This window comes from Podarcis cretensis (genome assembly GCF_951804945.1).
Source record: "Podarcis cretensis genome assembly, chromosome: 2".
Lineage (NCBI taxonomy): Eukaryota > Metazoa > Chordata > Lepidosauria > Squamata > Lacertidae > Podarcis > Podarcis cretensis.
The window spans coordinates 42,535,485-42,556,058 of NC_137171.1; the positions used below are offsets into that span (position 1 = coordinate 42,535,485).

The 20,574-nt window shown below is 42.0% G+C and overlaps 2 protein-coding genes across 3 annotated transcripts in view; one reads left to right on the plus strand and one right to left on the minus strand.

Annotated features, from left to right (window-relative positions):
• Positions 1–2,901: 2,901 nt before the first annotated feature.
• On the plus strand, positions 2,902–13,419 carry WDR45B (WD repeat domain 45B). Its single transcript, XM_079966190.1, has 10 exons — positions 2,902–3,194; positions 6,169–6,243; positions 6,643–6,744; positions 7,397–7,484; positions 7,602–7,696; positions 8,435–8,625; positions 9,405–9,490; positions 10,336–10,437; positions 11,332–11,453; positions 11,936–13,419. The coding sequence occupies exons 1-10, from the start codon at positions 3,128–3,130 to the stop codon at positions 12,040–12,042; spliced, it is 1,035 nt and encodes a 344-aa protein (XP_079822316.1). The 5' UTR covers positions 2,902–3,127; the 3' UTR covers positions 12,043–13,419.
• A 2,882-nt stretch (positions 13,420–16,301) lies between these two features.
• Positions 16,302–20,574, minus strand: part of FOXK2 (forkhead box K2) — a 30,466-nt gene continuing 26,193 nt past the window's right edge. Inside the window, exons 6-9 of one of the 2 annotated variants that reach the window (XM_079966048.1) lie at positions 20,018–20,193; positions 19,031–19,327; positions 18,643–18,837; positions 16,302–17,780 (exon numbers count right to left, since the gene is read on the minus strand). In XM_079966048.1, the coding sequence (XP_079822174.1) occupies positions 17,584–17,780; positions 18,643–18,837; positions 19,031–19,327; positions 20,018–20,193 (865 nt within the window). In that variant the 3' untranslated portion in view covers positions 16,302–17,583. Of the gene's footprint in view, positions 17,781–18,627; positions 18,838–19,030; positions 19,328–20,017; positions 20,194–20,574 lie in introns of both variants that reach the window. The other variant, XM_079966047.1, reaches the window with a different exon arrangement.

The following is a 20,574-nucleotide window of genomic DNA, read 5'->3' on the forward strand; positions in this document are numbered from 1 at the left end:
CTCTACAGTATCATCTTTGAGATGAGCAGAATTTCAAGTACAACACACAAGATTTACATTTTCACTGAGCTATCCATCACAACCGCAAATATAATTCCTGCTCAATCACCACCAGTTCAGTGTATATGAGAAATTAGGGTGCTGTTGTTTTTTTGCTCTAATATACATAACTTTACACTTGCTTACACTGAATTACATTCACCATTTTAATGTCTATCCAGTCTGAAGAGATGGTCAAGGGTTCCTAACAATCCATTTTCATTTTTACCAGCCTATACAGTTTGCTGTCACCAGCAAAGTTGTTGACCTCATTGCTCACCCCCAAGTCAAGACTGAATGTCTTAATTGGTACTCCTAGGCGAAGGTACTCAGAGCTTTTCTTCTCTTGTCTTTTTAAATTAAAAAACCAAAACAAATCCAGCCTTTACCTCTCCTAGAAAGTAAGTTATGAAGCAAAATAGGCAGGTACCCAGTTTTTGTGAAATGAGCCAACCTGGCTGCTCCTGCCAGTCAGTATTTTTAGCCAATGAGTGAAGTCAAAGCTGTGATTGATAAGTGATTTGTTTGAAAACCAGCAATAGCAATTCCTGGATTCGGCAGGATCTGCTGTTTCTCTGTCTCATGTTTGAAAAGCAGTATTCAAAAATAAAATTATTGCCAAGCATAAGCAAAACACACTTGCCAAGCCAACACATCACACCTCCATGTCACTTCATGTTCTTAATTGTGAAAGTGCTTGATGAAGAAGAAAGGGAGGAAATCGTTTCCTAACCACCAGAACAGAAATTGTAGTACTGTATATGGTAGTATTGTGTGTATGCCAGTGTGTTATTGAAACCAGCAATGTCCTTTGATTATATATGCTTTATGAAAAATCTGCGGTCTGAGCACTTGAAGGTTTATTCCTCAGCACATTGTCTTAAGCACAGCAACATGTGAAGCATACTGTTATAGGTCTGTAGATGCTAAATGCCCGGGTTTAATATATGTTGGAATATAATTAGAACTGGGATGTGAAAATGGCATGTCAGGCCCTTGTGTCCTAAAATGTGTATTAGGTTCTGCAGACACACTTCAAAGCTCCTGACATTAACATGTGAAAAGCTTACATAAACACAAATTTGTGTTTATGTACGTAATGATATGGTTTTTTTCTGTAGATGTGTGCTTTTCCATTTTTGTTTAGTTTTGTTTCCTTTGTTTTTTTTCCTTTTCTGTTTTTTTTTTTGTATGTTCCAGGTTTTTTTGTTTGTATAGTATTATTTTGGATTCAATGTTTGTAATTTTTGTTATGATTCTACATTGAAAATAAAAAAATTCAAAAAAAAACACATGTGAGAAGCTTAATGAAGGCAGACCCTGTGTGCTAAGTGGGTACCAGCCATGACTAACCCTGGAGAATCAACAAGTGTAAAAGTTAATTAACAGGTAATTTCCTTGTGAGGTGACTGCCTGGGGACAAGCCATTTAGGCGACACAAAGGGGTGAAAAGGTAAGCCTCATTTGCAAACATGTGGGCCAGGGCTGGATTTAGGTTTGATGAGGGCCTAAAGGTAAAGGTAAAGGTACCCCTGCCCGTACGGGCCAGTCTTGACAGACTCTGGGGTTGTGCGCCCATCTCACTTAAGAGGCCAGGGCCAGCGCTGTCCGGAGACACTTCCGGGTCACGTGGCCAGCGTGACATCACTGCTCTGGCCAGAGCCAGAGCCGCACACGGAAACGCCGTTTACCTTCCCACTGGTAAGCGGTCCCTATTTATCTACTTGCACCCGGAGGTGCTTTCGAACTGCTAGGTTGGCAGGCGCTGGGACCGAGCAGCAGGAGCGCACCCCGCCGCAGGGATTCGAACCGCCGACCTTTCGATCGGCAAGCCCTAGGCGCTGAGGCTTTAACCCACAGCGCCACCTGTGTCATCAAATGGTAATGGGGCCCTTTATATGTCCAGCTGTCCTTTGTCAACAACAAATTGTTGCTGTTTTTTGTTTCAGGTAGGTAGCTGTGTTGGTCTGACGCTGACGAAATAGATATAAAAAATTAAAAAAATGCTCAGTAGCACCGTAGAGACCAATTTCCGGTAAGTTAGTTCAGGGTATAAGCTTTCGTGTGCATGCACACTTCTTCAGACTTAAATGTCAGGGGTCCTTTACCTTTAAGGTGCAACTGGGCTGTTTTTTGTGTTGAATATATGCTATATGGTAATTTATGGACCTAATAGGTATCTAAAGTCATTTGGTCACAACAAATACAGTGGTACCTTGGGTTACAAACACCTGCTAACCCAGAAGTAGTACCTCGGGTTAAGAACTTTACCTCAGGATGAGAACTGTTAATTGTGCGGCAGCAGCGGAAGCCCCATTAGCTAAAGTGGTACCTCAGGTTAAGAACAGTTTCAGCTTAAGAACGGACACAAAACACTGTTGCTGTATGTAGGTGTTATTTTGTTTTTTTATCTTATATTTTGGAAATGTACATCCATTTCCCCTCCCCTTTAATTCCCCCCTCCAGAGAGTGGGGCCCTAAACTATAGTTTGTTTAGCTTATACGTAAACCCGGCACTGGTCGTGCCTCATTCCCGAAGGAAAGACTAACTCTGGAGTAAGAAGCACGTCTGCAACCCCTGGAATGGTGGTGACTTTACTGGGGTCTTTTGCCTCCTCGTAACCCCATTTAGGATCCCTTACCTCTCTTGCAAGGGCAGCGAAGGTGACACGCGATGGAGACCGTGAGAGGCGCCACGAGGAGGGCTTTCCCCCTCGCCCACCTTTCCCGGTGGCGCCAGCCAGCTGAGAGTCGGGCTGCTGATCGTTAGCTTGGCACTCCGCCGGGCGGCCTGCCTTGAGCGACGCGCTCTGCGCTCGCAAAGAGGGGGACGGACGTAGCAGGCTGGGGAATGGAAAGAGCCAAGCCAAGGAAGGCGGCGGCGGCGGCGGCCGGTGTTCGACAATTCGGCTCTCCTTTGGTCAACCTAGGAGGGCTCATTGGACGCGCTCGGTATTCGGCGCGGCGCCTGTCTAGTCCGGAAGGAATCGTGGCGCTGCCGCCCCCTCAGGCCAGTGACCCTCCCCCGATGGTGTGAAGGACCCCCCCCCCCCGTCCGCGACTGCGGCCTTCCCCGGAGTCCGGCGCCATGAATCTGCTCCCAGCCAACCCGCACGGGAATGGGTTGCTGTTCGCCGGTTTCAACCAGGACCACGGTAAAGACCCTCGCGGGGCGCCAGAGAGTGGGGGGTGGGAGCCAGGGGTCCGCCTGTCCGCCCGCGGGGGAGGCGTTCGGGCTTGGCGGGTTTCCTTTCCTCCCCCGTGTTCAGCGTCTATAATGGGGCGAGGTTGGGAGAGGCGAAAGTTGAGTTTCTCGCCCCCACCCAAATAATTTCAGGCCTTCCGAGAGGAGGGAGGCGCAGGTCTCGAACCCGCGGCCAGCCTAGACGGATGCCTGGGCACAAAAAAGTGCGGGCGGGGAGGAGGGCTTTACCTTCCCTTCTTGGGGCGAAGAGAGGGGGCTGCCCTCTCCGGGCTCAGACACATCTCCTCTCCCCCCCCCCCCCAGCAGCTTGCCTTTGTCCCTTAAGTTTGCGTTGCTTGGCACTCTCTGTTAACATTGATGGGTGCCGATACTTCCCCCTTTGGCCTCGTCTCTCCCCTTTCCGTTTTCCGGCCTCTGGTTAGCGCGCTTGGGTGTTTATGGGGTGCAGTCGGAGTCTGGTGCTTTGCAAAATGCGCGGGGAGGGTCGGCCTCTGCCCTGAGACACCAAGACAGGGGAGGCAGTTGCTTCCATTCTCCTCCTTGCCTTCTCAGGCTTCCAGGAGGAGCCTTGTTTTGTCCTAATACAACAGTGCTTGGCCCAGTTCAGATGCTTTACCCCTTGTAGATTGCCTCATCCTGTTCTCCTTTAGTCTTTCTCTTTAAAAACCTGCATATATTGAGCTCCTTGTTGGGCATGAGTGTCAGGCTTGCCCTCCTACTCAATGCCATTTCCACTGCAACTGATGCATAATTCAACAGTTCCCACAAGCAGATGCCAAAGCTGGACTTAGGGCTAAGATGTGTGTTTTGGCCCAGTTGTGCACTGAATCATTCTATTCCTCAGATTGCCTTGCTTGAATTCTCATCAAACTGCAGCTCTTTCAGAGGTAGCTGCTTTCTTGGGCATATAAATTTGCATGTAGAATTGACTGTCCTGAACAGTTTTATTGCTTTTAATCAAAGGACACATAGCAGCAACATCGCAGTCACAGTAAAGAAGCAAAATTTCTAGATACCCTAAATGACTGTGCCTCTGGTCATGGAACCAACTAGAAAGTCCGCAACCCTGAGGTTAATCTTGAGTAGTGCCCAGGACCTGATGCAAGATGTAATTGTTATCATGCCAGTTGGGAGCAGTGACCATAGCACTATTAAATTAAATGTGCTTTGATTTCAAAACAGGAAACTTCCCCAAAGGGAGGAACTTGGTAAAAAGGAAGTTGAAAGGCAAAGTCAAGTGGGGTGGATCACTCCAAATTGCTGGGGACTTGCTTAAAAATGCAGTATTAGAAACTCAGCTGGCGTGTACACCATAGATGGCAAAAAGTATCATGAGGGCCAAGAGAATGCCAGTTTGGTAATGTGCAGAGACAAGCCGTTAGAGGCAAGAAGGCTTCCTTTAACAAAAGGAAGTCTTGTCCAAATGAAGAGAACCAAAAGGAACACAAAATGGAGTCTTCCAAGAATTGGTATTGGTATTTGTGCTTTATAACTTGTTCACAAATGATCAAGAGTTAGGAAGGGGTGAGCAGTGAAGTGCCCACATTTATTGATGATACTGAATTGTTCAGGGTCTTTAAAATGAAAAGAGATGGTGAAGAGCTCCAAAAGGACCTTTCCAAACTGAATGAATGGTTGGTAAATGGCAAATGCAACTTATTGTAAATGAATTGTTAGCACTAGGAATAATAATTTTACATATTGGTTCATGGGCTTTGAACTAGTGGTGACTGACCAGGAATGAGACTTTGGGGTAATAGTGGATGTCAGCGCAGTGTGCAGCAATTGTGAAAAAAAAGCCAAATTCCATGCTAGGAGGGCATTAGAAAAGGAACTGAAAATAAAACTGCCAATGTCACAATGATATACAAATCTGTGGTGCAACCACATTTGGAATATTGTGTAGTACAGTTCTGGTCAGCTCACCTCAAAAAAGGATATTGTAAAGTTGGGAAAGGTTCACAAAAGTGCAACCAAAATGATAAGGGGAATGGATCTTCAAGGGAAGGTTGCAGTGTTTGGGGCTTCTTAGTTTAGAGAAAAGGTGAATCAGAGGTGACATAGAAGTCTATAAAATTATGCATGGCATGGAGAGAATGGACAGAAAAGCCCCCTCCCCCCCACTCATCACACTAGAACTGGTGGACCTCAGTTATTATGAAATTATTTGACTCCTGTGATCATCACCCGAGGCCCTTCTTTGTGTGCCTCCCCCACAAGAGGTCTGAAAGGTGTCAACGCAAGAAAGGGTGTTTTATGTGATGGCTCATAAATTTAAGGTTCATTCTAAACCATTATAGTGAATAAAGTTTTGAACTGGCTGAAAGGAAAAATATTTAGATTGATGTACTTGATTGTGCTTCTTGGTAAACAAATAAATGGGAAAAATAATATGCAGTTACTATAAATGCTGAGGCAGAGGAACAGAAGGGGGCAGGGAAAGGAAAGATACATTTTTCTCAATAACTGGCATCAACTACAAGAAACAGGAAATGTGTGGTTGACAGAGCTCTCAATTTAAGCCTGTTGTGGGCCAGCCTGTTCAAAAACAAATTACACTTGGCAGAATGAGGACTCCCTAATCCCTATAAACAGCTGTGTAGGTTTGATCCTAAATAGCCAAGAAAATACATCAGGTTCCAGGCATCTTTATAGCTTTTAGTGCCAATTGCTTTGCTAAAATGTTCACAAATCCATTCTACTGCCATGGACACAACTGAACCACTGTAATGCATTGGATCTGTACTTGCAGTTAGATTCCTGGGTTGCCTATTGTGACTAAGAGCATCTCTGACAGGGAAGAGTCTTACCTGACCCTCTTAATGGGAGATGCCTGTACACAGAGCATGTGCTACTACTGAGCTGTCTTTTGCCTGTTGATACAGAGCATATATACCTGACGTAGTAATCCTCTTCTTTTTTAGGGTGCTTTGCATGTGGGATGGAAAATGGATTTAGAGTGTTTAATGCAGATCCGCTCAAAGAGAAGGAGAAACAAGGTGAGATTCTTCCTCAATATACATAGTTGTTATGCTGCGCCATTTTTTTCATCTTAAACCACGTGCTGTGCAATCCTATACCCTCAAGTAACTGTGCATAAAACAGAGATTTCACTTGCCAGAATTTGAGTACAATTTTTTAAAACTTTGATCCAGTATAATATTGCTGTGTCCATAATGTGTGGTCAGAAGAAGGCTCTGAGCAGGCTTTTCTGATGATGAAGCATTGTCTTGAAACGAGGCACTCCAGGAGTAAAAAGTAAAAGAGGACTGACATCAGCTGCATTTTAACTTGGAGTCTTTGGAGAGAATCCTCTTGATACACAAAGAAGTTACAGTATTAATAAACTTTTATTTGCCTTGAGTGTTTAATTAAAAATGTCCCTTTTCCCTCTCCAGAATTTCTAGAAGGAGGCGTTGGCCATGTTGAAATGTTGTTTCGCTGCAATTATTTAGCTTTGGTTGGTGGAGGAAAAAAACCCAAATACCCACCTAATAAAGGTAAAGTATTGAGCAGTAAGTAAGCAATAGCTTAGGGCTGAGTTCAGCACTAAACATTTCCAAGCTGCTTTAATGTAACTGGTGTTCAAGCAGATTTTATCGAAAACTTCCTGGGTAGTTTAAAATTTGAATAAATGTGGACTTAGCTGTCACCCTTCTCGAGTTGTGCAATGAGGTATCATTCCTTTTAATGCCAGGTACTAGCTAGAGCAATCTGTGACCTATTGTTTCCCTGTATTCAGGATAATTTGTGTTTTTCCAGATGGTCAAAGGATAAACAGATTTTGATAAGCAGCCATGATACTGCACTCCCACATAAATAGGAATAAAAAGCTATTGGCAGTAGCAGGTGGGGAGGGTGAAGAAGAGGGTAGACTAAGCTTCAGAATGCCATCATATAAGACTTGTTTGGATGTAGCTGATGCTTCTATTTTCTCCTGCTCCAAACCAATTGTACAATGTCTAATTTTGAAGATCTGAACTTGGGGTATGGTTTTTGGTTTTTTTTGCCAAGTGAACCAGTGGAAACTGGGTAGTCTGGGATGCAGTAGTTCCTCATGTAGCTAGACTCCCAAAGTGGCATCTCTGGAAGCACTTTATAAGATTGCAAGGTGTTATTTTAAGACTAATAAGGCCATTTCCATTTCTGCAGTGATGATCTGGGATGATCTGAAAAAGAAGACCGTTATCGAAATAGAATTTTCCACAGAAGTCAAAGCAGTTAAGCTGCGAAGAGATAGGTGAGTCTGGTCACATTCTGTTGTATGGAGAGCTCCTTCTGTTTTTTCCCCAGTTTGGAGTTGGACCAGTGTAGCTGGACATGATGCTAATTGGCCTGCCATTGCCTTCTCTTTCAGAATCGTGGTAGTTCTGGACTCTATGATTAAGGTTTTCACATTCACGCACAACCCTCACCAGTTGCACGTCTTCGAAACCTGCTACAATCCTAAAGGTAAGTGTTATTCACTACATAAAGTGTAAGAGGAACAAAGAAAGATCCTGTGCTGTTCTTCTTCTGTTTGTTATTGTACTCCTTATGATAACTGATGCTGTCTATTTTGCACACCCTAGGACTTAACTGTATAAAAAAGTACTTGGACCTTTCTCATGCTTTGCAAGTGCTGTGATGCTGAGCCATAGCATCCTTGTCATCCCCATTAAGTGCAGTGGAAAACCATTTGTCCTCCATCTTCCCATAGTTTTCACTTTGGATTTGGAAAAAAGAAAAAATATTGTTGGGAAATGCATTGTTGGAATATGGCATTTCAGGGCTAATTGTCAATTTTGGGTGGGAGTCAACGGTATGCTTTGATTAACATTCCATCACTGCGAGCATTGCAGTTTGTCCGACAAAACAGTTTCCCATTTCCTCCCCCGTGTGCTGTTCTGAGGGTTCTCCCAATCACCTTGAGCCAATTTTGAGAGCCATGGAAGCAGGAGAAGGGGGGAAAGCCCTATTGCGCAAACGGAAGCCCTATTGCAGGGTTTGTGCTGATGGGACTCATTCGGTAAATCCTGCCTTTTGCTTATACAGACATTGACACTCATGGCTATGTGGTAACATGAAGCTTCCTAGCTTGCTTTTTTGAGTGCTCCAAGTACTCTCAAAACTTATTTTCAGATGGAAGGTGGGGAGGACAGAGATGGTGGTAAAAATGCCTATTCCTCAATACTTTAAATTGTATTTCAGGTCTTTGTGTCCTGTGCCCAAACAGTAATAATTCCCTACTTGCATTCCCTGGAACACATACTGGACATGTGCAGATAGTGGACCTGGCAAATACAGAGAAACCTCCTGTAGATATACCAGCTCATGAAGGGGTCTTGAGTTGCATAGCTCTTAACCTACAGGGAACAAGAATTGCCACAGCATCAGAAAAAGTAAGTCAATGATTTTACTCCACAGTTGGCTAGAAAACAGCACAAGTCCTTAATGGTTTAGAATGAACCCTGAATTGTGTCATCTTGAGAGTCTGCGTGGTATTTTAATAGGTGCATTGTATAGTCTTTAATTTACTGTTAAGCCTACTGGGAAGACTGTATCATCTAACACAGAAGTTGAATTTATGAAAGTCTTGGCTTTAAAGTTTATACAGAAAGTTGGTAACCTTTGTGGCTGTAGTGATTACATTTGAAAATACGCATGCTGTTATTGCAAATATTGGTCAAGAGATAAACTCTGCATTCTTTGGCAGCCTGTAACCTGCATTGCTTCAAATAGGTTCCCTGGCTATTCGTTCCTCACTCAAACCTTTCATCCTGCTGCCTCACTATTGCATGCCAGAATCTTCCAAAATATGTAACAATTGTGTTATATACTAGGTTCAGACTACTGTATACGGTATAAATCCAGTTCATGTAGACTTTCTCAATTTTCCTGTCAAAATACTGACTTTAGTGGCATTGTTCTTGGATATATTCATGCAGATAAACCTGAGAGGATTTCCAAATATGTGGGAAGGATAGCACCGGATAACAAAAATAATTCCATATGGGAAGGGCAAAGATGTGCCGCTACAATAGTGTAGGGTGGTGGAAAAAAGACAGAGCCATCATCTGGGAAGTGAACAGCTGTATCCTAATGTTGTGTTCTGGGAAGAACTTGTGTTGTTTTTGAAAGGCTCCCCTCACATCTTTAATGTGTGCTGTTGCTTTTCAAGGGGACCCTAATAAGAATATTTGATACATCATCTGGGCATTTAATCCAGGAACTGCGCAGAGGGTCTCAGGCTGCCAATATCTACTGGTAAGGTTTATTGTTTTGTTAATGTGTTGGGGGGATTGGAGGAATCATGCTTTGCCTTGATCATCAGCAAGATGAGGGAGTGGCCGTTGTACAAATGGGGGTTTCATGCTTTAAAACTACATGCATTCATCCTGCAACTGTGTTGGTTTATGGAGGAACTAAGATACTAATTAAGAAGTAATTATCCCAGCGCCTGCCAACCTAGCAGTTCGAAAGCACCTCCGGGTGCAAGTAGATAAATAGGGACCGCTTACCAGCGGGAAGGTAAACGGCGTTTCCGTGTGCGGCTCTGGCTCTGGCTCTGGCTCTGGCTGTGGCCAGAGCAGCGATGTCACGCTGGCCACGTGACCCGGAAGTGTCTCCGGACAGCGCTGGCCCCTGGCCTCTTAAGTGAGATGGGCGCACAACCCCAGAGTCTGTCAAGACTGGCCCGTACGGGCAGGGGTACCTTTACCTTTACCTTTATGCCTCACCAATATCTGTGCGCCCTTTTCATCAGCTACATGTATTATGGAGGAGTTAATGCTTTTTAAAGGTGTGAATATATTTCTCTCCCTCCCGTCTATGTGGTTTACTTCTGGGGTGAATGCTCTTTCACTTTCTACCACTTCAGTTGCTGATGCTGCTTCACTCTGCATCAATACCTCACTCTGCAAGGTGGCATTGCTTTAGATAACCTCCCCAAAACCTACAGTTAGAAACTCTTGTTTTTAAGATACTTGGGAAAGAGGTTGGCTTATAGTGTTTGAAAAGTTGCAGTATATACACATAGGCATTTCATTAAAAAGTAACTTATTCCATGACAGTGGTGATATAAGCAGACTTGTTTCTGACTTCTCCTTTAGCATTAACTTCAACCAAGATGCTTCTCTCATTTGTGTGTCAAGTGATCATGCCACAGTGCACATTTTTGCTGCGGAGGATCCTAAGAGGAACAAGCAGTCGAGGTAAGCAGCTGGGGCCAGTGTGATGATCTCCAGGCAAAAATGATTAGGTAACTTCATACAGGAAGAATGTATCAGTAGCTAAAATAAAGCAAATAATTTAAATAATCACTGACCTAGCCACTGTGATCCACACGACGGTCACCTCCAGACTGGATTATTGTAACTTGCTGTACATGGGACTACCCTTGAGACTGACCCAGAAACTTCAGCAGGTGCAGAATGCCGCGGCGAGACTCCTTACGGGGTCCTCGCTGAGGGATCACATTCACCCGGTGCTATACCAACTGCACTGGCTCCCGGATCAGGTTTAAGGTGCTGGTTTTAACCTTTAAAGCCCTATACGGCCTAGGACCCTCGTACCTACGGGACCGCCTCTCCTGGTATGTCCCACGGAGGACCTTACGGTCTTCAGACAAAAACACCTTGGAGGTCCCGGGCCATAGAGAGGTTAGGCTGGCATCAACCAGTGCCAGGGTTTTTTCGGCTGTGGCTCCAATCTTGTGGAACGCTCTGTCACAAGAGACTAGGGTACTGCGGGACTTGACATCTTTCCGCAGGGCCTGCAAGACGGAGCTGTTCCACCAGGCCTTTGGCCAGGGCACAGCCTGACCCCCTCCTTTGGCAATCTTCACAGAACTCTAGCCCAATGGTTGCCATTAATCTGATTTGAGCTAATTTTATAATGAAATGATTTTAGAATGTTGTATCATTTTACTGTTGTTAGCCGCTCTGAGCCTGGCTTTGGCAGGGGAGGGCGGAATATAAATAAAATTTTATTATTATTATTATTAAAATAATTGTTAACCTTAATACGTGCTGCTAGGAGTCAGTTTGCTTCAGTGCCTGAACTACTGGGTTGAGATGATGCTGAAGAGAGCTTTCTTTCTTTTTCAGCTTAGCATCAGCCAGCTTCCTGCCCAAATACTTCAGTTCCAAATGGAGTTTTTCCAAATTTCAGGTTCCCTCAGGCTCTCCCTGCATCTGTGCCTTTGGAACAGAGCCGAATTCTGTCCTAGGTAAGAATCTCAAGTTTCACCAAAAATCAAACAAGGCCCCTCACTATGCATATCCCAAACATAGCCTATGAATTCAAGCAGCTGTGCTCACAAACAAGCTTCTTAGAGGAATCTACCTCTGTCCTTGATGGAAGTGTGATTTATATAAATGGGTTTTAACTCCAGATTAATGTCATATGATTGCAGCCTAAGATTGTAAAAATGTTTAGATTGCAAGGAATGTTGAACACTCCAAATTGTTACTTGAGATCTCACGGAGGGCAGTTTAATGATTCATCAAGAACTATCTGGGGTGGAGCAAGCCAGGTGCTAGAACTGATTGGCATATATAGCGCAGGTCTTATAGGAGAACATTTCTTAGCCTGCAGGTAGGTAATGTGGCGTCTCTTGCTGCTCTCACAAGCAAAAGCTGTGCAGTGAAACACAATGTGTAAGCAATTGACTTCAGTTGCCAAACTGAAAACAGTATCTTTCTCTTGCAGCGATCTGTGCAGATGGCAGCTACTACAAATTTTTATTCAATCAAAAAGGGGAATGCTCCAGGGATGTCTATGCTCAGTTCCTAGAAATGACTGATGACAAACTTTGACTGAACTGATGGAAATTTGTAGGTAGGGGGAAAGGATATCTGGAACCCCGTCCTGCTTATTCTCCCTTTCCTGAAGAGATGGCCTCTCACTACCTTCAGTCAACTGTGCTGCTCAAGATGGGACAGATGACTTTAAGAAGCCCAAACCAGTATGGACAGAGCAAGGCAGAGGACTACTACGTTAACTGTCAACAGCTGGTTTTAAATGTTAAGTTTTGGCTGCTGTTGTTCCTTCAATTTTTTCCCCTTTTTTTAAAAAAATGTTTCCATAGCCTGTGCCTATTGGGTTTCTCTCTGTAATTAAACTGTGAAGCTTAGTGCCTGCCACTCCGTAAGACTGAAGGGGCAGGAGATTACTAAGGTTTAAACAGTGAATGGGACATGTCAAAAGTACATACAGATTTGAGTTCTAGTACCGTGCTTAAGGGGGTGGCAGGAAATCTATACCAGCGGTTTCTGCCTTTGTAAAATGTCCTTTTCCTCCTATCTTCTAATACACAGAAAGGAATATTATAGCAAGTTGGCTCTTAGTTGCACTTGCTCTGACATAGATAGAATGCTCATGGTCCTTGTTTTCATGCTGTTATAAATAGATATTAACTTGTTTGTCATTTGTCAGAGGTGCCAAAAGAAATCCATAGCAAACATCATTAAAGTACTGTTGGCCTAAATAACCATTCTGCAGGGCAGGAAGTGGCATAGGACAATGTTGAGATGTTGGGAAAGTGACAGCAAACAGCTTAGATATTGGAAATAACCATTCCAGACACTTCAGTTCTTGATCCATTGGTATTTGCACTTAGGTTGTGCTGGGGAAGTTCTATAAGTACAAGATAATCTGTAATGGCCAAGAGGGTAGTATACTGAACAACAAGAAGGGGGAAAGTGTGACCCTCCAGATGTTACTGGACTTCACTGCCATCAGTGCTAGCCAGCATGGCCAAGGATGATGAGAGGTGTAGTCAAACAGCTGGAGGGCTGCAGCTTTCCCACCTTATAGCCTGTAAGAAATCCCTATCATACAGCAAGCTTATTATGTGTTCAGAACAAACTAAGCCGCTGTCTCTCTGAACACTAAGTAGTACATCAATCACAACACTATATTTTGGGAAATGAGGTATTTGGACACATAATTTGAAGTTACCAATATCATCCCCTTAAAACACAACTTCAGTTATTAGCTCCCTTGATTTCATGCATACTTCAAAATTAACTGAAGTCTTGGTTCAAGTTGAAAAGTATTGGAATTTGTCATTTAACTAAAACCTATATTCAGATGTTAGTTTGCATGTTGCTTTTAAATGTGTATTTAATCATGGAAATTGTTTTGCACACCTTTTGTAATTTTCTTTAATTAAAGTGACTTAATTTGCTGTATTCATTTTATGGTAACAGAAGTTCTGTACAGCAGTACCTCTACTTAGGCACACCTCTGGTTACGTAACCTTCGGGATATGCATGTGGCAAACCCGGAAGTATTTTTCTGGGTTTTGAAGTGCTCTACTGCGCCACGCGCATGCGCAGAACAGGCACCTCCAGTTGCAAAAACCTCGGGATCCGACCAGAGCTCCAGAATGGATCCCATCCACAACCGGATGTACCACTGTATATGGGTGCTAGTTCTGTCCTTTGTTTTATTTAAATTGCCTAAATAGCTCAAGATCAATTAGGAGTAGGATGCATGTAATCTATGGCGCTAATAGATTGTATCCAACAATGTTGCTGAGATTTTAAATTAGTGGACCAGTGAAGGGAAACATGTTTGTTGAGTCTAGGTGACAGTCTGTATAAGGTAGTTTCTCTTTCCTACCTATGCCTCTGGCCAAATTCTTTGACACCAACTTCCAATTCTTATCATTACCTTTTGTTCTAAGGATACCCTTTTATTATATAGTTTTTAAACAGAAATGTTGTTTCTTTGCTGAAATCCATCACTGCCAGACCCTTGCCAAATCTCATAAAACTCAGGTAGAGAAGTAATGTTTGCAGAATTTTTCAAGGAGGATAGGTATGCTGAAGCAAAATAAACAGGAAGTTCAGTTCCATCACCCACATGTTGAAGGTAACATTTAAAAAAAATCCCAGTAGTTATTAACACTAGTTTGTCAATTGTAACAGCATTTACTTCACACACATTTAAGGCTTAAAAAATGCTCAGTCTTCTGTATTTCGTCTTCCATGACCCTCACTGTTATGCATATTGTCTATAAGCATGCCTACCTCTGCCAACCCTAGGATAATATATCTTCCAAAGTAGACTTGTTTGAAAGCTTATAATGTAATACACTTTCACTCCACCATCCTATGAATGTTCAGGAAAAGAAACTTAAGTGTGACATTTGTGTGCATGTATGTTTCATTTCTCACCAATGCCATATTCCCACTTGACAGATTAACCTTCTCCTGCCACTGTTAAAATGAGTTGAGAGGTCTCCTCCCACAGCACATGAAACAAGATTGGATGGACCTTCCTCTCCAGTAGGGGCTTGTCTGACTGGTTTTGAAAGAAATGCCCATTAGACTACTTACACAAACACAAGTACAACCTAGAACAGCTATTAATAGTTAAATGCATATGCCATTTCTCTGCACCTGAGCCTTGGCCATGGAAAACACTAGCTAAAATCACAATAATTCATGAGTAAAGGAAAGTCAAATTCTGATGAAAAATAAGCACTGCTCAGTGCAGAAACAACTTTTAGCAACTGTAGTAATGGTAGTATAATCCAAACACTAGTAGGTACATCAGCTAACTACAACATCGATATGGTAAGAGACTGTGCCATGCTGCTCAGAAATTACCCAGAGCTCCTTTTCTGTGCAACACCGTTGGGGAAATATATAAACCCAGATGTTGATATAACTAGCAGGCATTTGCTCATGTGACTCAAATTGCTCCGGGGGGTGGGAAGACTGATTTTGCATTAGCTATTTCATCCAGGCAATTGCCCACTTGGTCCAAGTGTCTTCGGAAACCTAAAATGGACTTGTATTAAATTTTCTTCTGCAAAAGACATCAGCACCGGTCTCAAGTAGCAGTCACACAAGGAGACAGCTGCAATGTCAGAGAGCCATAATATACACTTCAATGGAATCCTAGTATTTTTGTGCAATTACTTGTTTACAAAGGCGACTGAAGTAAAAGCTTCACGCATTACATATAATAAAGGAAAGTGAGTAAGACAAGACACCATTGGCAGACAGGGTAGGAAAGAATTTCTGTATTTGGTAATACTTTGTTTATGTTATTACTTCCGATGCCTATCCTACTCATGCCCTCCTGTTTCACTTGTCTGAGCCCTGGCAATTGGCATTTTGACACTTTAAAGTTATATCTAAGTTTTCCCCAGTGCTCAAATAGCATAGCATTACTTAACCAAGTTTATGGAATGGAAATGCAAGCATTACTAGAGTACCCTGCCCATGGAAGAAGGGGTAGGTCAACAGCAGGTAAGTTTTAAGATTCTTATACTGAAGGCTATCATTCTATGCACCCTTACCTGGAACCATGGCATTTTGACAGATGTGCATAGGACGGCGATGTAAATCTTGCTCCAAGATTCTGTGTCCTACACTGACTATATTGGGTGCATAAGAAAACTTCCAAGTGTGAATAAATTTTGACTGACTTAAGAATTTCACCAGATTTTTTTATTCAAAAACTTGCAGCAGTTTGCCTAATACTCATGAAATAGTAGGTTTATAACCAAATGTTTTGCCAATAATTCAGTTTAATTATTTCTAAATTAAGTGACCACAGCACAAAAAGTAGAATGCTGCAGTTACATAAATTCTTTTGCTTTACCCAGCTTATAGTGGCTGTTATAAATCCAGCTAGTGTACAGCATTTTTTCATAATCTTTTAATATGTATTATCCAGATTGACACTGTGACAGCTCTACTGTGTGGGGTTAACATGATACTTGGTACAGATTTCTCATATTTGGTCTTCAGATAAACAGTTTTCAAAAACTGACTAAATATAAACCATTCCAAGCCATTTCAGTCCATCATGAAAATACAGATTCTTCTCAAAATGAAAAAATATATATAAATAATGGTATTGCCAAAAAAGGGCAAATCAAAGGTTCAAGCCAGTCTTTACCTTTAACTCACCTTAATATGAAGGGACAAGACAGCATGTGAATGAAAGACAAAAAACAGTCTTAGCTTTTAGTTCAGTTCTGAAATGTGAGGTGGATTCTACAATCACAACTCTGAGAAGTATCCTTTAAAATGTTCAACTGCAGAACACACACTTTAAAAAAAACCACATTTATTATAGTATGGTAGCCACTGTTAGAAAACCTCAACAGCTACTCTTAATGCAGACCCCAGAAGGTCTGTGCAGGACATCAAAAGTTAAAGATAAACTCATCAGATTAATTTCTACTGGTGGGCGCTTATGCTGAAAAATATTGGATATACCTCTGACAAGTTTTTTTATCTCTTTTTAAAAGGACTTGTGATAAAGAATTTTATCTTTTCTAAATGAAGAACAGTCTGCCATTTTAAACATACACAATAGTAAGCGAGACTCTTGTTTTACTTTAGACTGGAAAAATAAGCCAGGGACAATCAAAGTCAACACAAAGTAACGAACAGCAAAAGGTAGCAAGAAAGAGAAACAGATAAGTGCAGCTCTGGTCAAATTCATCATAGCAGTTCTTTAACGTCAGTTAACGGCTCATTTACACTGTATTTCTAATCAGTAACATGCAAGCCCAAAGAAGCATTTGATCACTACACAAGGTAATAAAATCTGATTAAATTTTATCAGGCAACTGCTAAAATATGAAAATTTGCAGATGTAACAAAGTAGCTTTATCTGAACTTTAACAGGACAAAATTAAATCATTCCATTGGTTAAAAAACCCTACATTCAGTTTTACCAAACAAAATTTCACATGAAAAGTACTGTGTGATTCCAAAGTTTCTGGAGTAGAAATGGAGTGATTTGAAATGTCAAAGACCCCATTATTTTGAAAATAAAATGAAAGTACACATCAAAAATTTCTAATTCCACATGTGAACAACAAAATACTGCATATCTACCAACAACTGCATTGGGTAGGTCATTATGAAAGGCTAGCTGCCAAGATGTAGGAAATGGCTCCTTGCCTCTGTTCCCTTTGAGGAATATACAATCGTTTGAAATCCAGTCACATGAAGTACTTATCATGCTGTGATATACTGAGATACTCAATCCTTAAAGTAATCAATCCAATAGAGCTTTTTAAAGTTGCAGACTTCCAACTTTTGTATCTCTCCTTATCTATAAAGAGTCACTTCAGAACGGCAAGGAGGAGTGGGGGGAAAGGGGTCACAGCCTCTGGAACAAGATGTTGGACAGTTTGGTTTCGATTTTTAAATTAAGGAGTTCTAAGGCCACCTGTGTTTTTTTTTCTCAGTGCTGAAAGTTGAAGTCACAGGGCCCCTTTCCCCACCATGTGAGAACATGTTCAATATTTTTAGGTGTTTCAATGTCTCCTTTTGGCACCACGGAGCATCATTCTAAAAAGAAATATTCCTCTTAAGTTCCTAGTTCTGGCTGCCTTGTTCACTCACTGCCACAGGTGGAGTTTCAACATTCACAGCTATGACTATGCTCTCTCCATCCTCCGTTTTGATACGTTTCAACTCTTGCTGATCAGACTGGTCTCCGTTCTGACGTTTTGTTGGAAGAGAAGCTGATGCAGATGCATGGGTTGCTAACATGTGTAGGGGACTTGCAGCAGCTGTAAAATAAACAAATGGAGAGACATTAAACGCAGGCAAGGCAAGAGGAAGCCCAATTCCACGAATGGCTTTAGTATTACATGAAAGCTTGATGCGGCACACATTTGAGAACGACCCTAGGATGTTCTTGCATGGGTGAAAATATCTGCAGTGGCTGACCTTATGGCTAAAGAGGAAGAAAAATATTGTGATAAAGGGAACTTACTGCCAGAAAGTGTGAATAGGATAGCAGTCTATATTCTACTGGGAGCAGATGGTCCCAAAGGATTGTGAAATGACCAGGAAAAAAACATGATTAAATAACTATAATATATTGTAAAGAACTGCATTTTCAAGGTTCGGGGCAGCATGTGGGGGGAGAGAAATAAATAAAAGAATACCAAGATTGTATCTAAAGCTTAGATATCTAAAGCTTAATTACACCATGAATCAAACGAATGCTGGGGTCAAAAGAGTTACTTTAGGCATGCCCAAAGCCTTGAGCATAACTAGTGGTGGTTCCCACAGAAGAATTCCCTAACTTTCAACAGAAACATCCTTTTGATTTTAAAAGCAGACTGCTATCTGGGATGGGGAGCTATTCCTCCAGAAATACAAATGCACAGCACAGTTACACAGTTCTTTGTATCATAGATCAGTTCCTAACTTAACGTGAAAGGGAAAGGATGTAGACTAAAAAACAAACAAAAAACCCCTTAGTTTTCCAAGGTAGTAGTTACCTCAAAATAAGCTAAAGAATTAAGCACAAATCCGTAAAAATTTTGAGAATCCAGAATCCACAGATACTGGACATCAATGTGACAAAAGAAAATTTGTGACACTAAAGACATCACTCCAAATACTTACCAGTGTTGGCCTGACCTTGAATTGCTGTGGTGATTGGTACTATATGTGTTCCATTCTGAGTTACAGTTTTTATTGGTAGCTGGTGTTGACCTAGAGGTGTCTGTTGCACTAGAGTAACCGTCTGTAAAGGTGCCGTCTGAGATGTCTGAATGATCCGACTAGCAGCTCCTATGGTTGTATGGCTAACGGCAGGTATAGGCTCCACTTTAACTGGGGGTGGGAATAAAAATAAAAACCTGTTAGAATAAAAGTTTGAAAGCACTGAATGATTCATGGTTAAAGCATCAAAATTAGCACTTCTTAAGAGAAATCAGTATTATGTAGTTGTTATCTCTACTTGCAACAAATACAAAACATATTTGGACTGTATTACTTCCAAGGGGAACTGGAACCAAATTCTCACCTTTCGTTTCATTGTGGTCTCCATTCTCTTGAGGTTCTCCCTTAGGTTGGGCCACCATTGCTGCCTGTGTGACCACGGCTTGTCCAGCTACAGTGAAAGTATTTGCTGGTGCTAATCCAGTCACATTTGTGACAGACACAGCTGGGATCTGATGAACAACATGAACTGTCTGTACTACAGGCTGCTGGGATGTTGATGTTGTCACAGGAGTTGCAACAGTGTATGTGACAGGTTTCATAGTTTGTGGTAGCTGCCTCTGTACAGTAATTAAAACAGGCTGGCTAGATAAGGGTGATCCTATCAAAAAAAGGCAAGGGAGAAAAATTAATTAAATCATCTGCTTTCCAAAAGTCTATGAAGATATTGTTTACTTGAATTTTTAAAAAAGCCTACTCCTTCAACAGTTTCTTCAGCTATCCTAAGAGTAAATCCAGTTAGTTCAGTATTACTGAGACTGTTTTCAGCAGTAAAAAAGTAAAAAAAATAATGTTGTTGTGCCACAAGGAGAGGGTTGCAACTGCTGGCAACACCAATAGTTAACATAACTACATTTCAAATGTAAGTGTTGTAGATCTGTAGTTCAGTGGCTGAGCACATTTTGCAGGAGGTCACCAATGTAATCTCTGTGCTCCTATGAAACAATTTGGTTTGCTTTCCCCTTTGGAGACCTCCTAACACAGCGTTGTGGAAATCCAGAAGCTGTTGGACTCCCAACTTCCATCAACCCCACCCAGGACCATCAATTGTCATAATTTCAGCATGACAATTCCATTTCAACCCCAACTCACAAATCTTTGAAGTATTTGCAAAAGGGTGTTCTATTAGCCCTTCACAAAGCATAGAGTACTTATATTTTTAATTTTCATTCATAATTTCTTTCTGCAAACAAACTTGGCTTTTGAAGTGAAGCCTACATTATACTTTCCATTAGTTTGGTACAGTTTTAATATGCATATTAAATACATGAACACTATATGAATATTTCACCTGGGGCACTCTGTGCAAATCGTGCTTCTTGTATTACTGCTAATTTTGGCTGGATAGTACTCGGCTCAGGTTCCATTGGGACAGGTGACCCTTCCCTTGACAGGCTCTCTGGGGTCTGCACACCACTCGAGTGAGCAGATAACACTCCAGAGTGATTAGGGGAAGCTGGGGCACTTCTGCAAATGAAGAACAAAAGCAGCCACTTTCAGATTGAGAATTGACAGCTACGATGAGTAGTCAGCCTCAAAAACCATTTAATACATATACTTTCCACAAGGAGGAGCTCTTTGACTGAGTACTAACAATTCCTGACTTCGCAGACTTTTGCAGAGGTAATTCAAAAGCAGACTATGGTTGCTATAGTAGCACAGAACAAGGAGTAGGATGTGGGGGGCATTGAAACAAATGTCAATAAAAATGAATGAGTTATTCAGCATGCCTCAATTTAGAGGTTCAATGTGCTGAAGCCCCTGTGTGGGCACCAAAGCAGACACTGGCAGGAACACGGGCACCCTAGACAATCAAAAGGTATGGAATTCCCTAACTCAAATACCTTG

Coding starts and splice junctions, on each gene's coding strand:
- WDR45B (XM_079966190.1), top strand. CDS start 3,128: ATGAATCTGCTCCCAGCCAACCCGCACGGGAATGGGTTGCTGTTCGCC. Junction 6,745..7,396: donor CAAATACCCACCTAATAAAG/GTAAAGTATTGA, acceptor CCATTTCTGCAG/TGATGATCTGGGATGATCTG. Junction 11,454..11,935: donor AGAGCCGAATTCTGTCCTAG/GTAAGAATCTCA, acceptor TTTCTCTTGCAG/CGATCTGTGCAGATGGCAGC.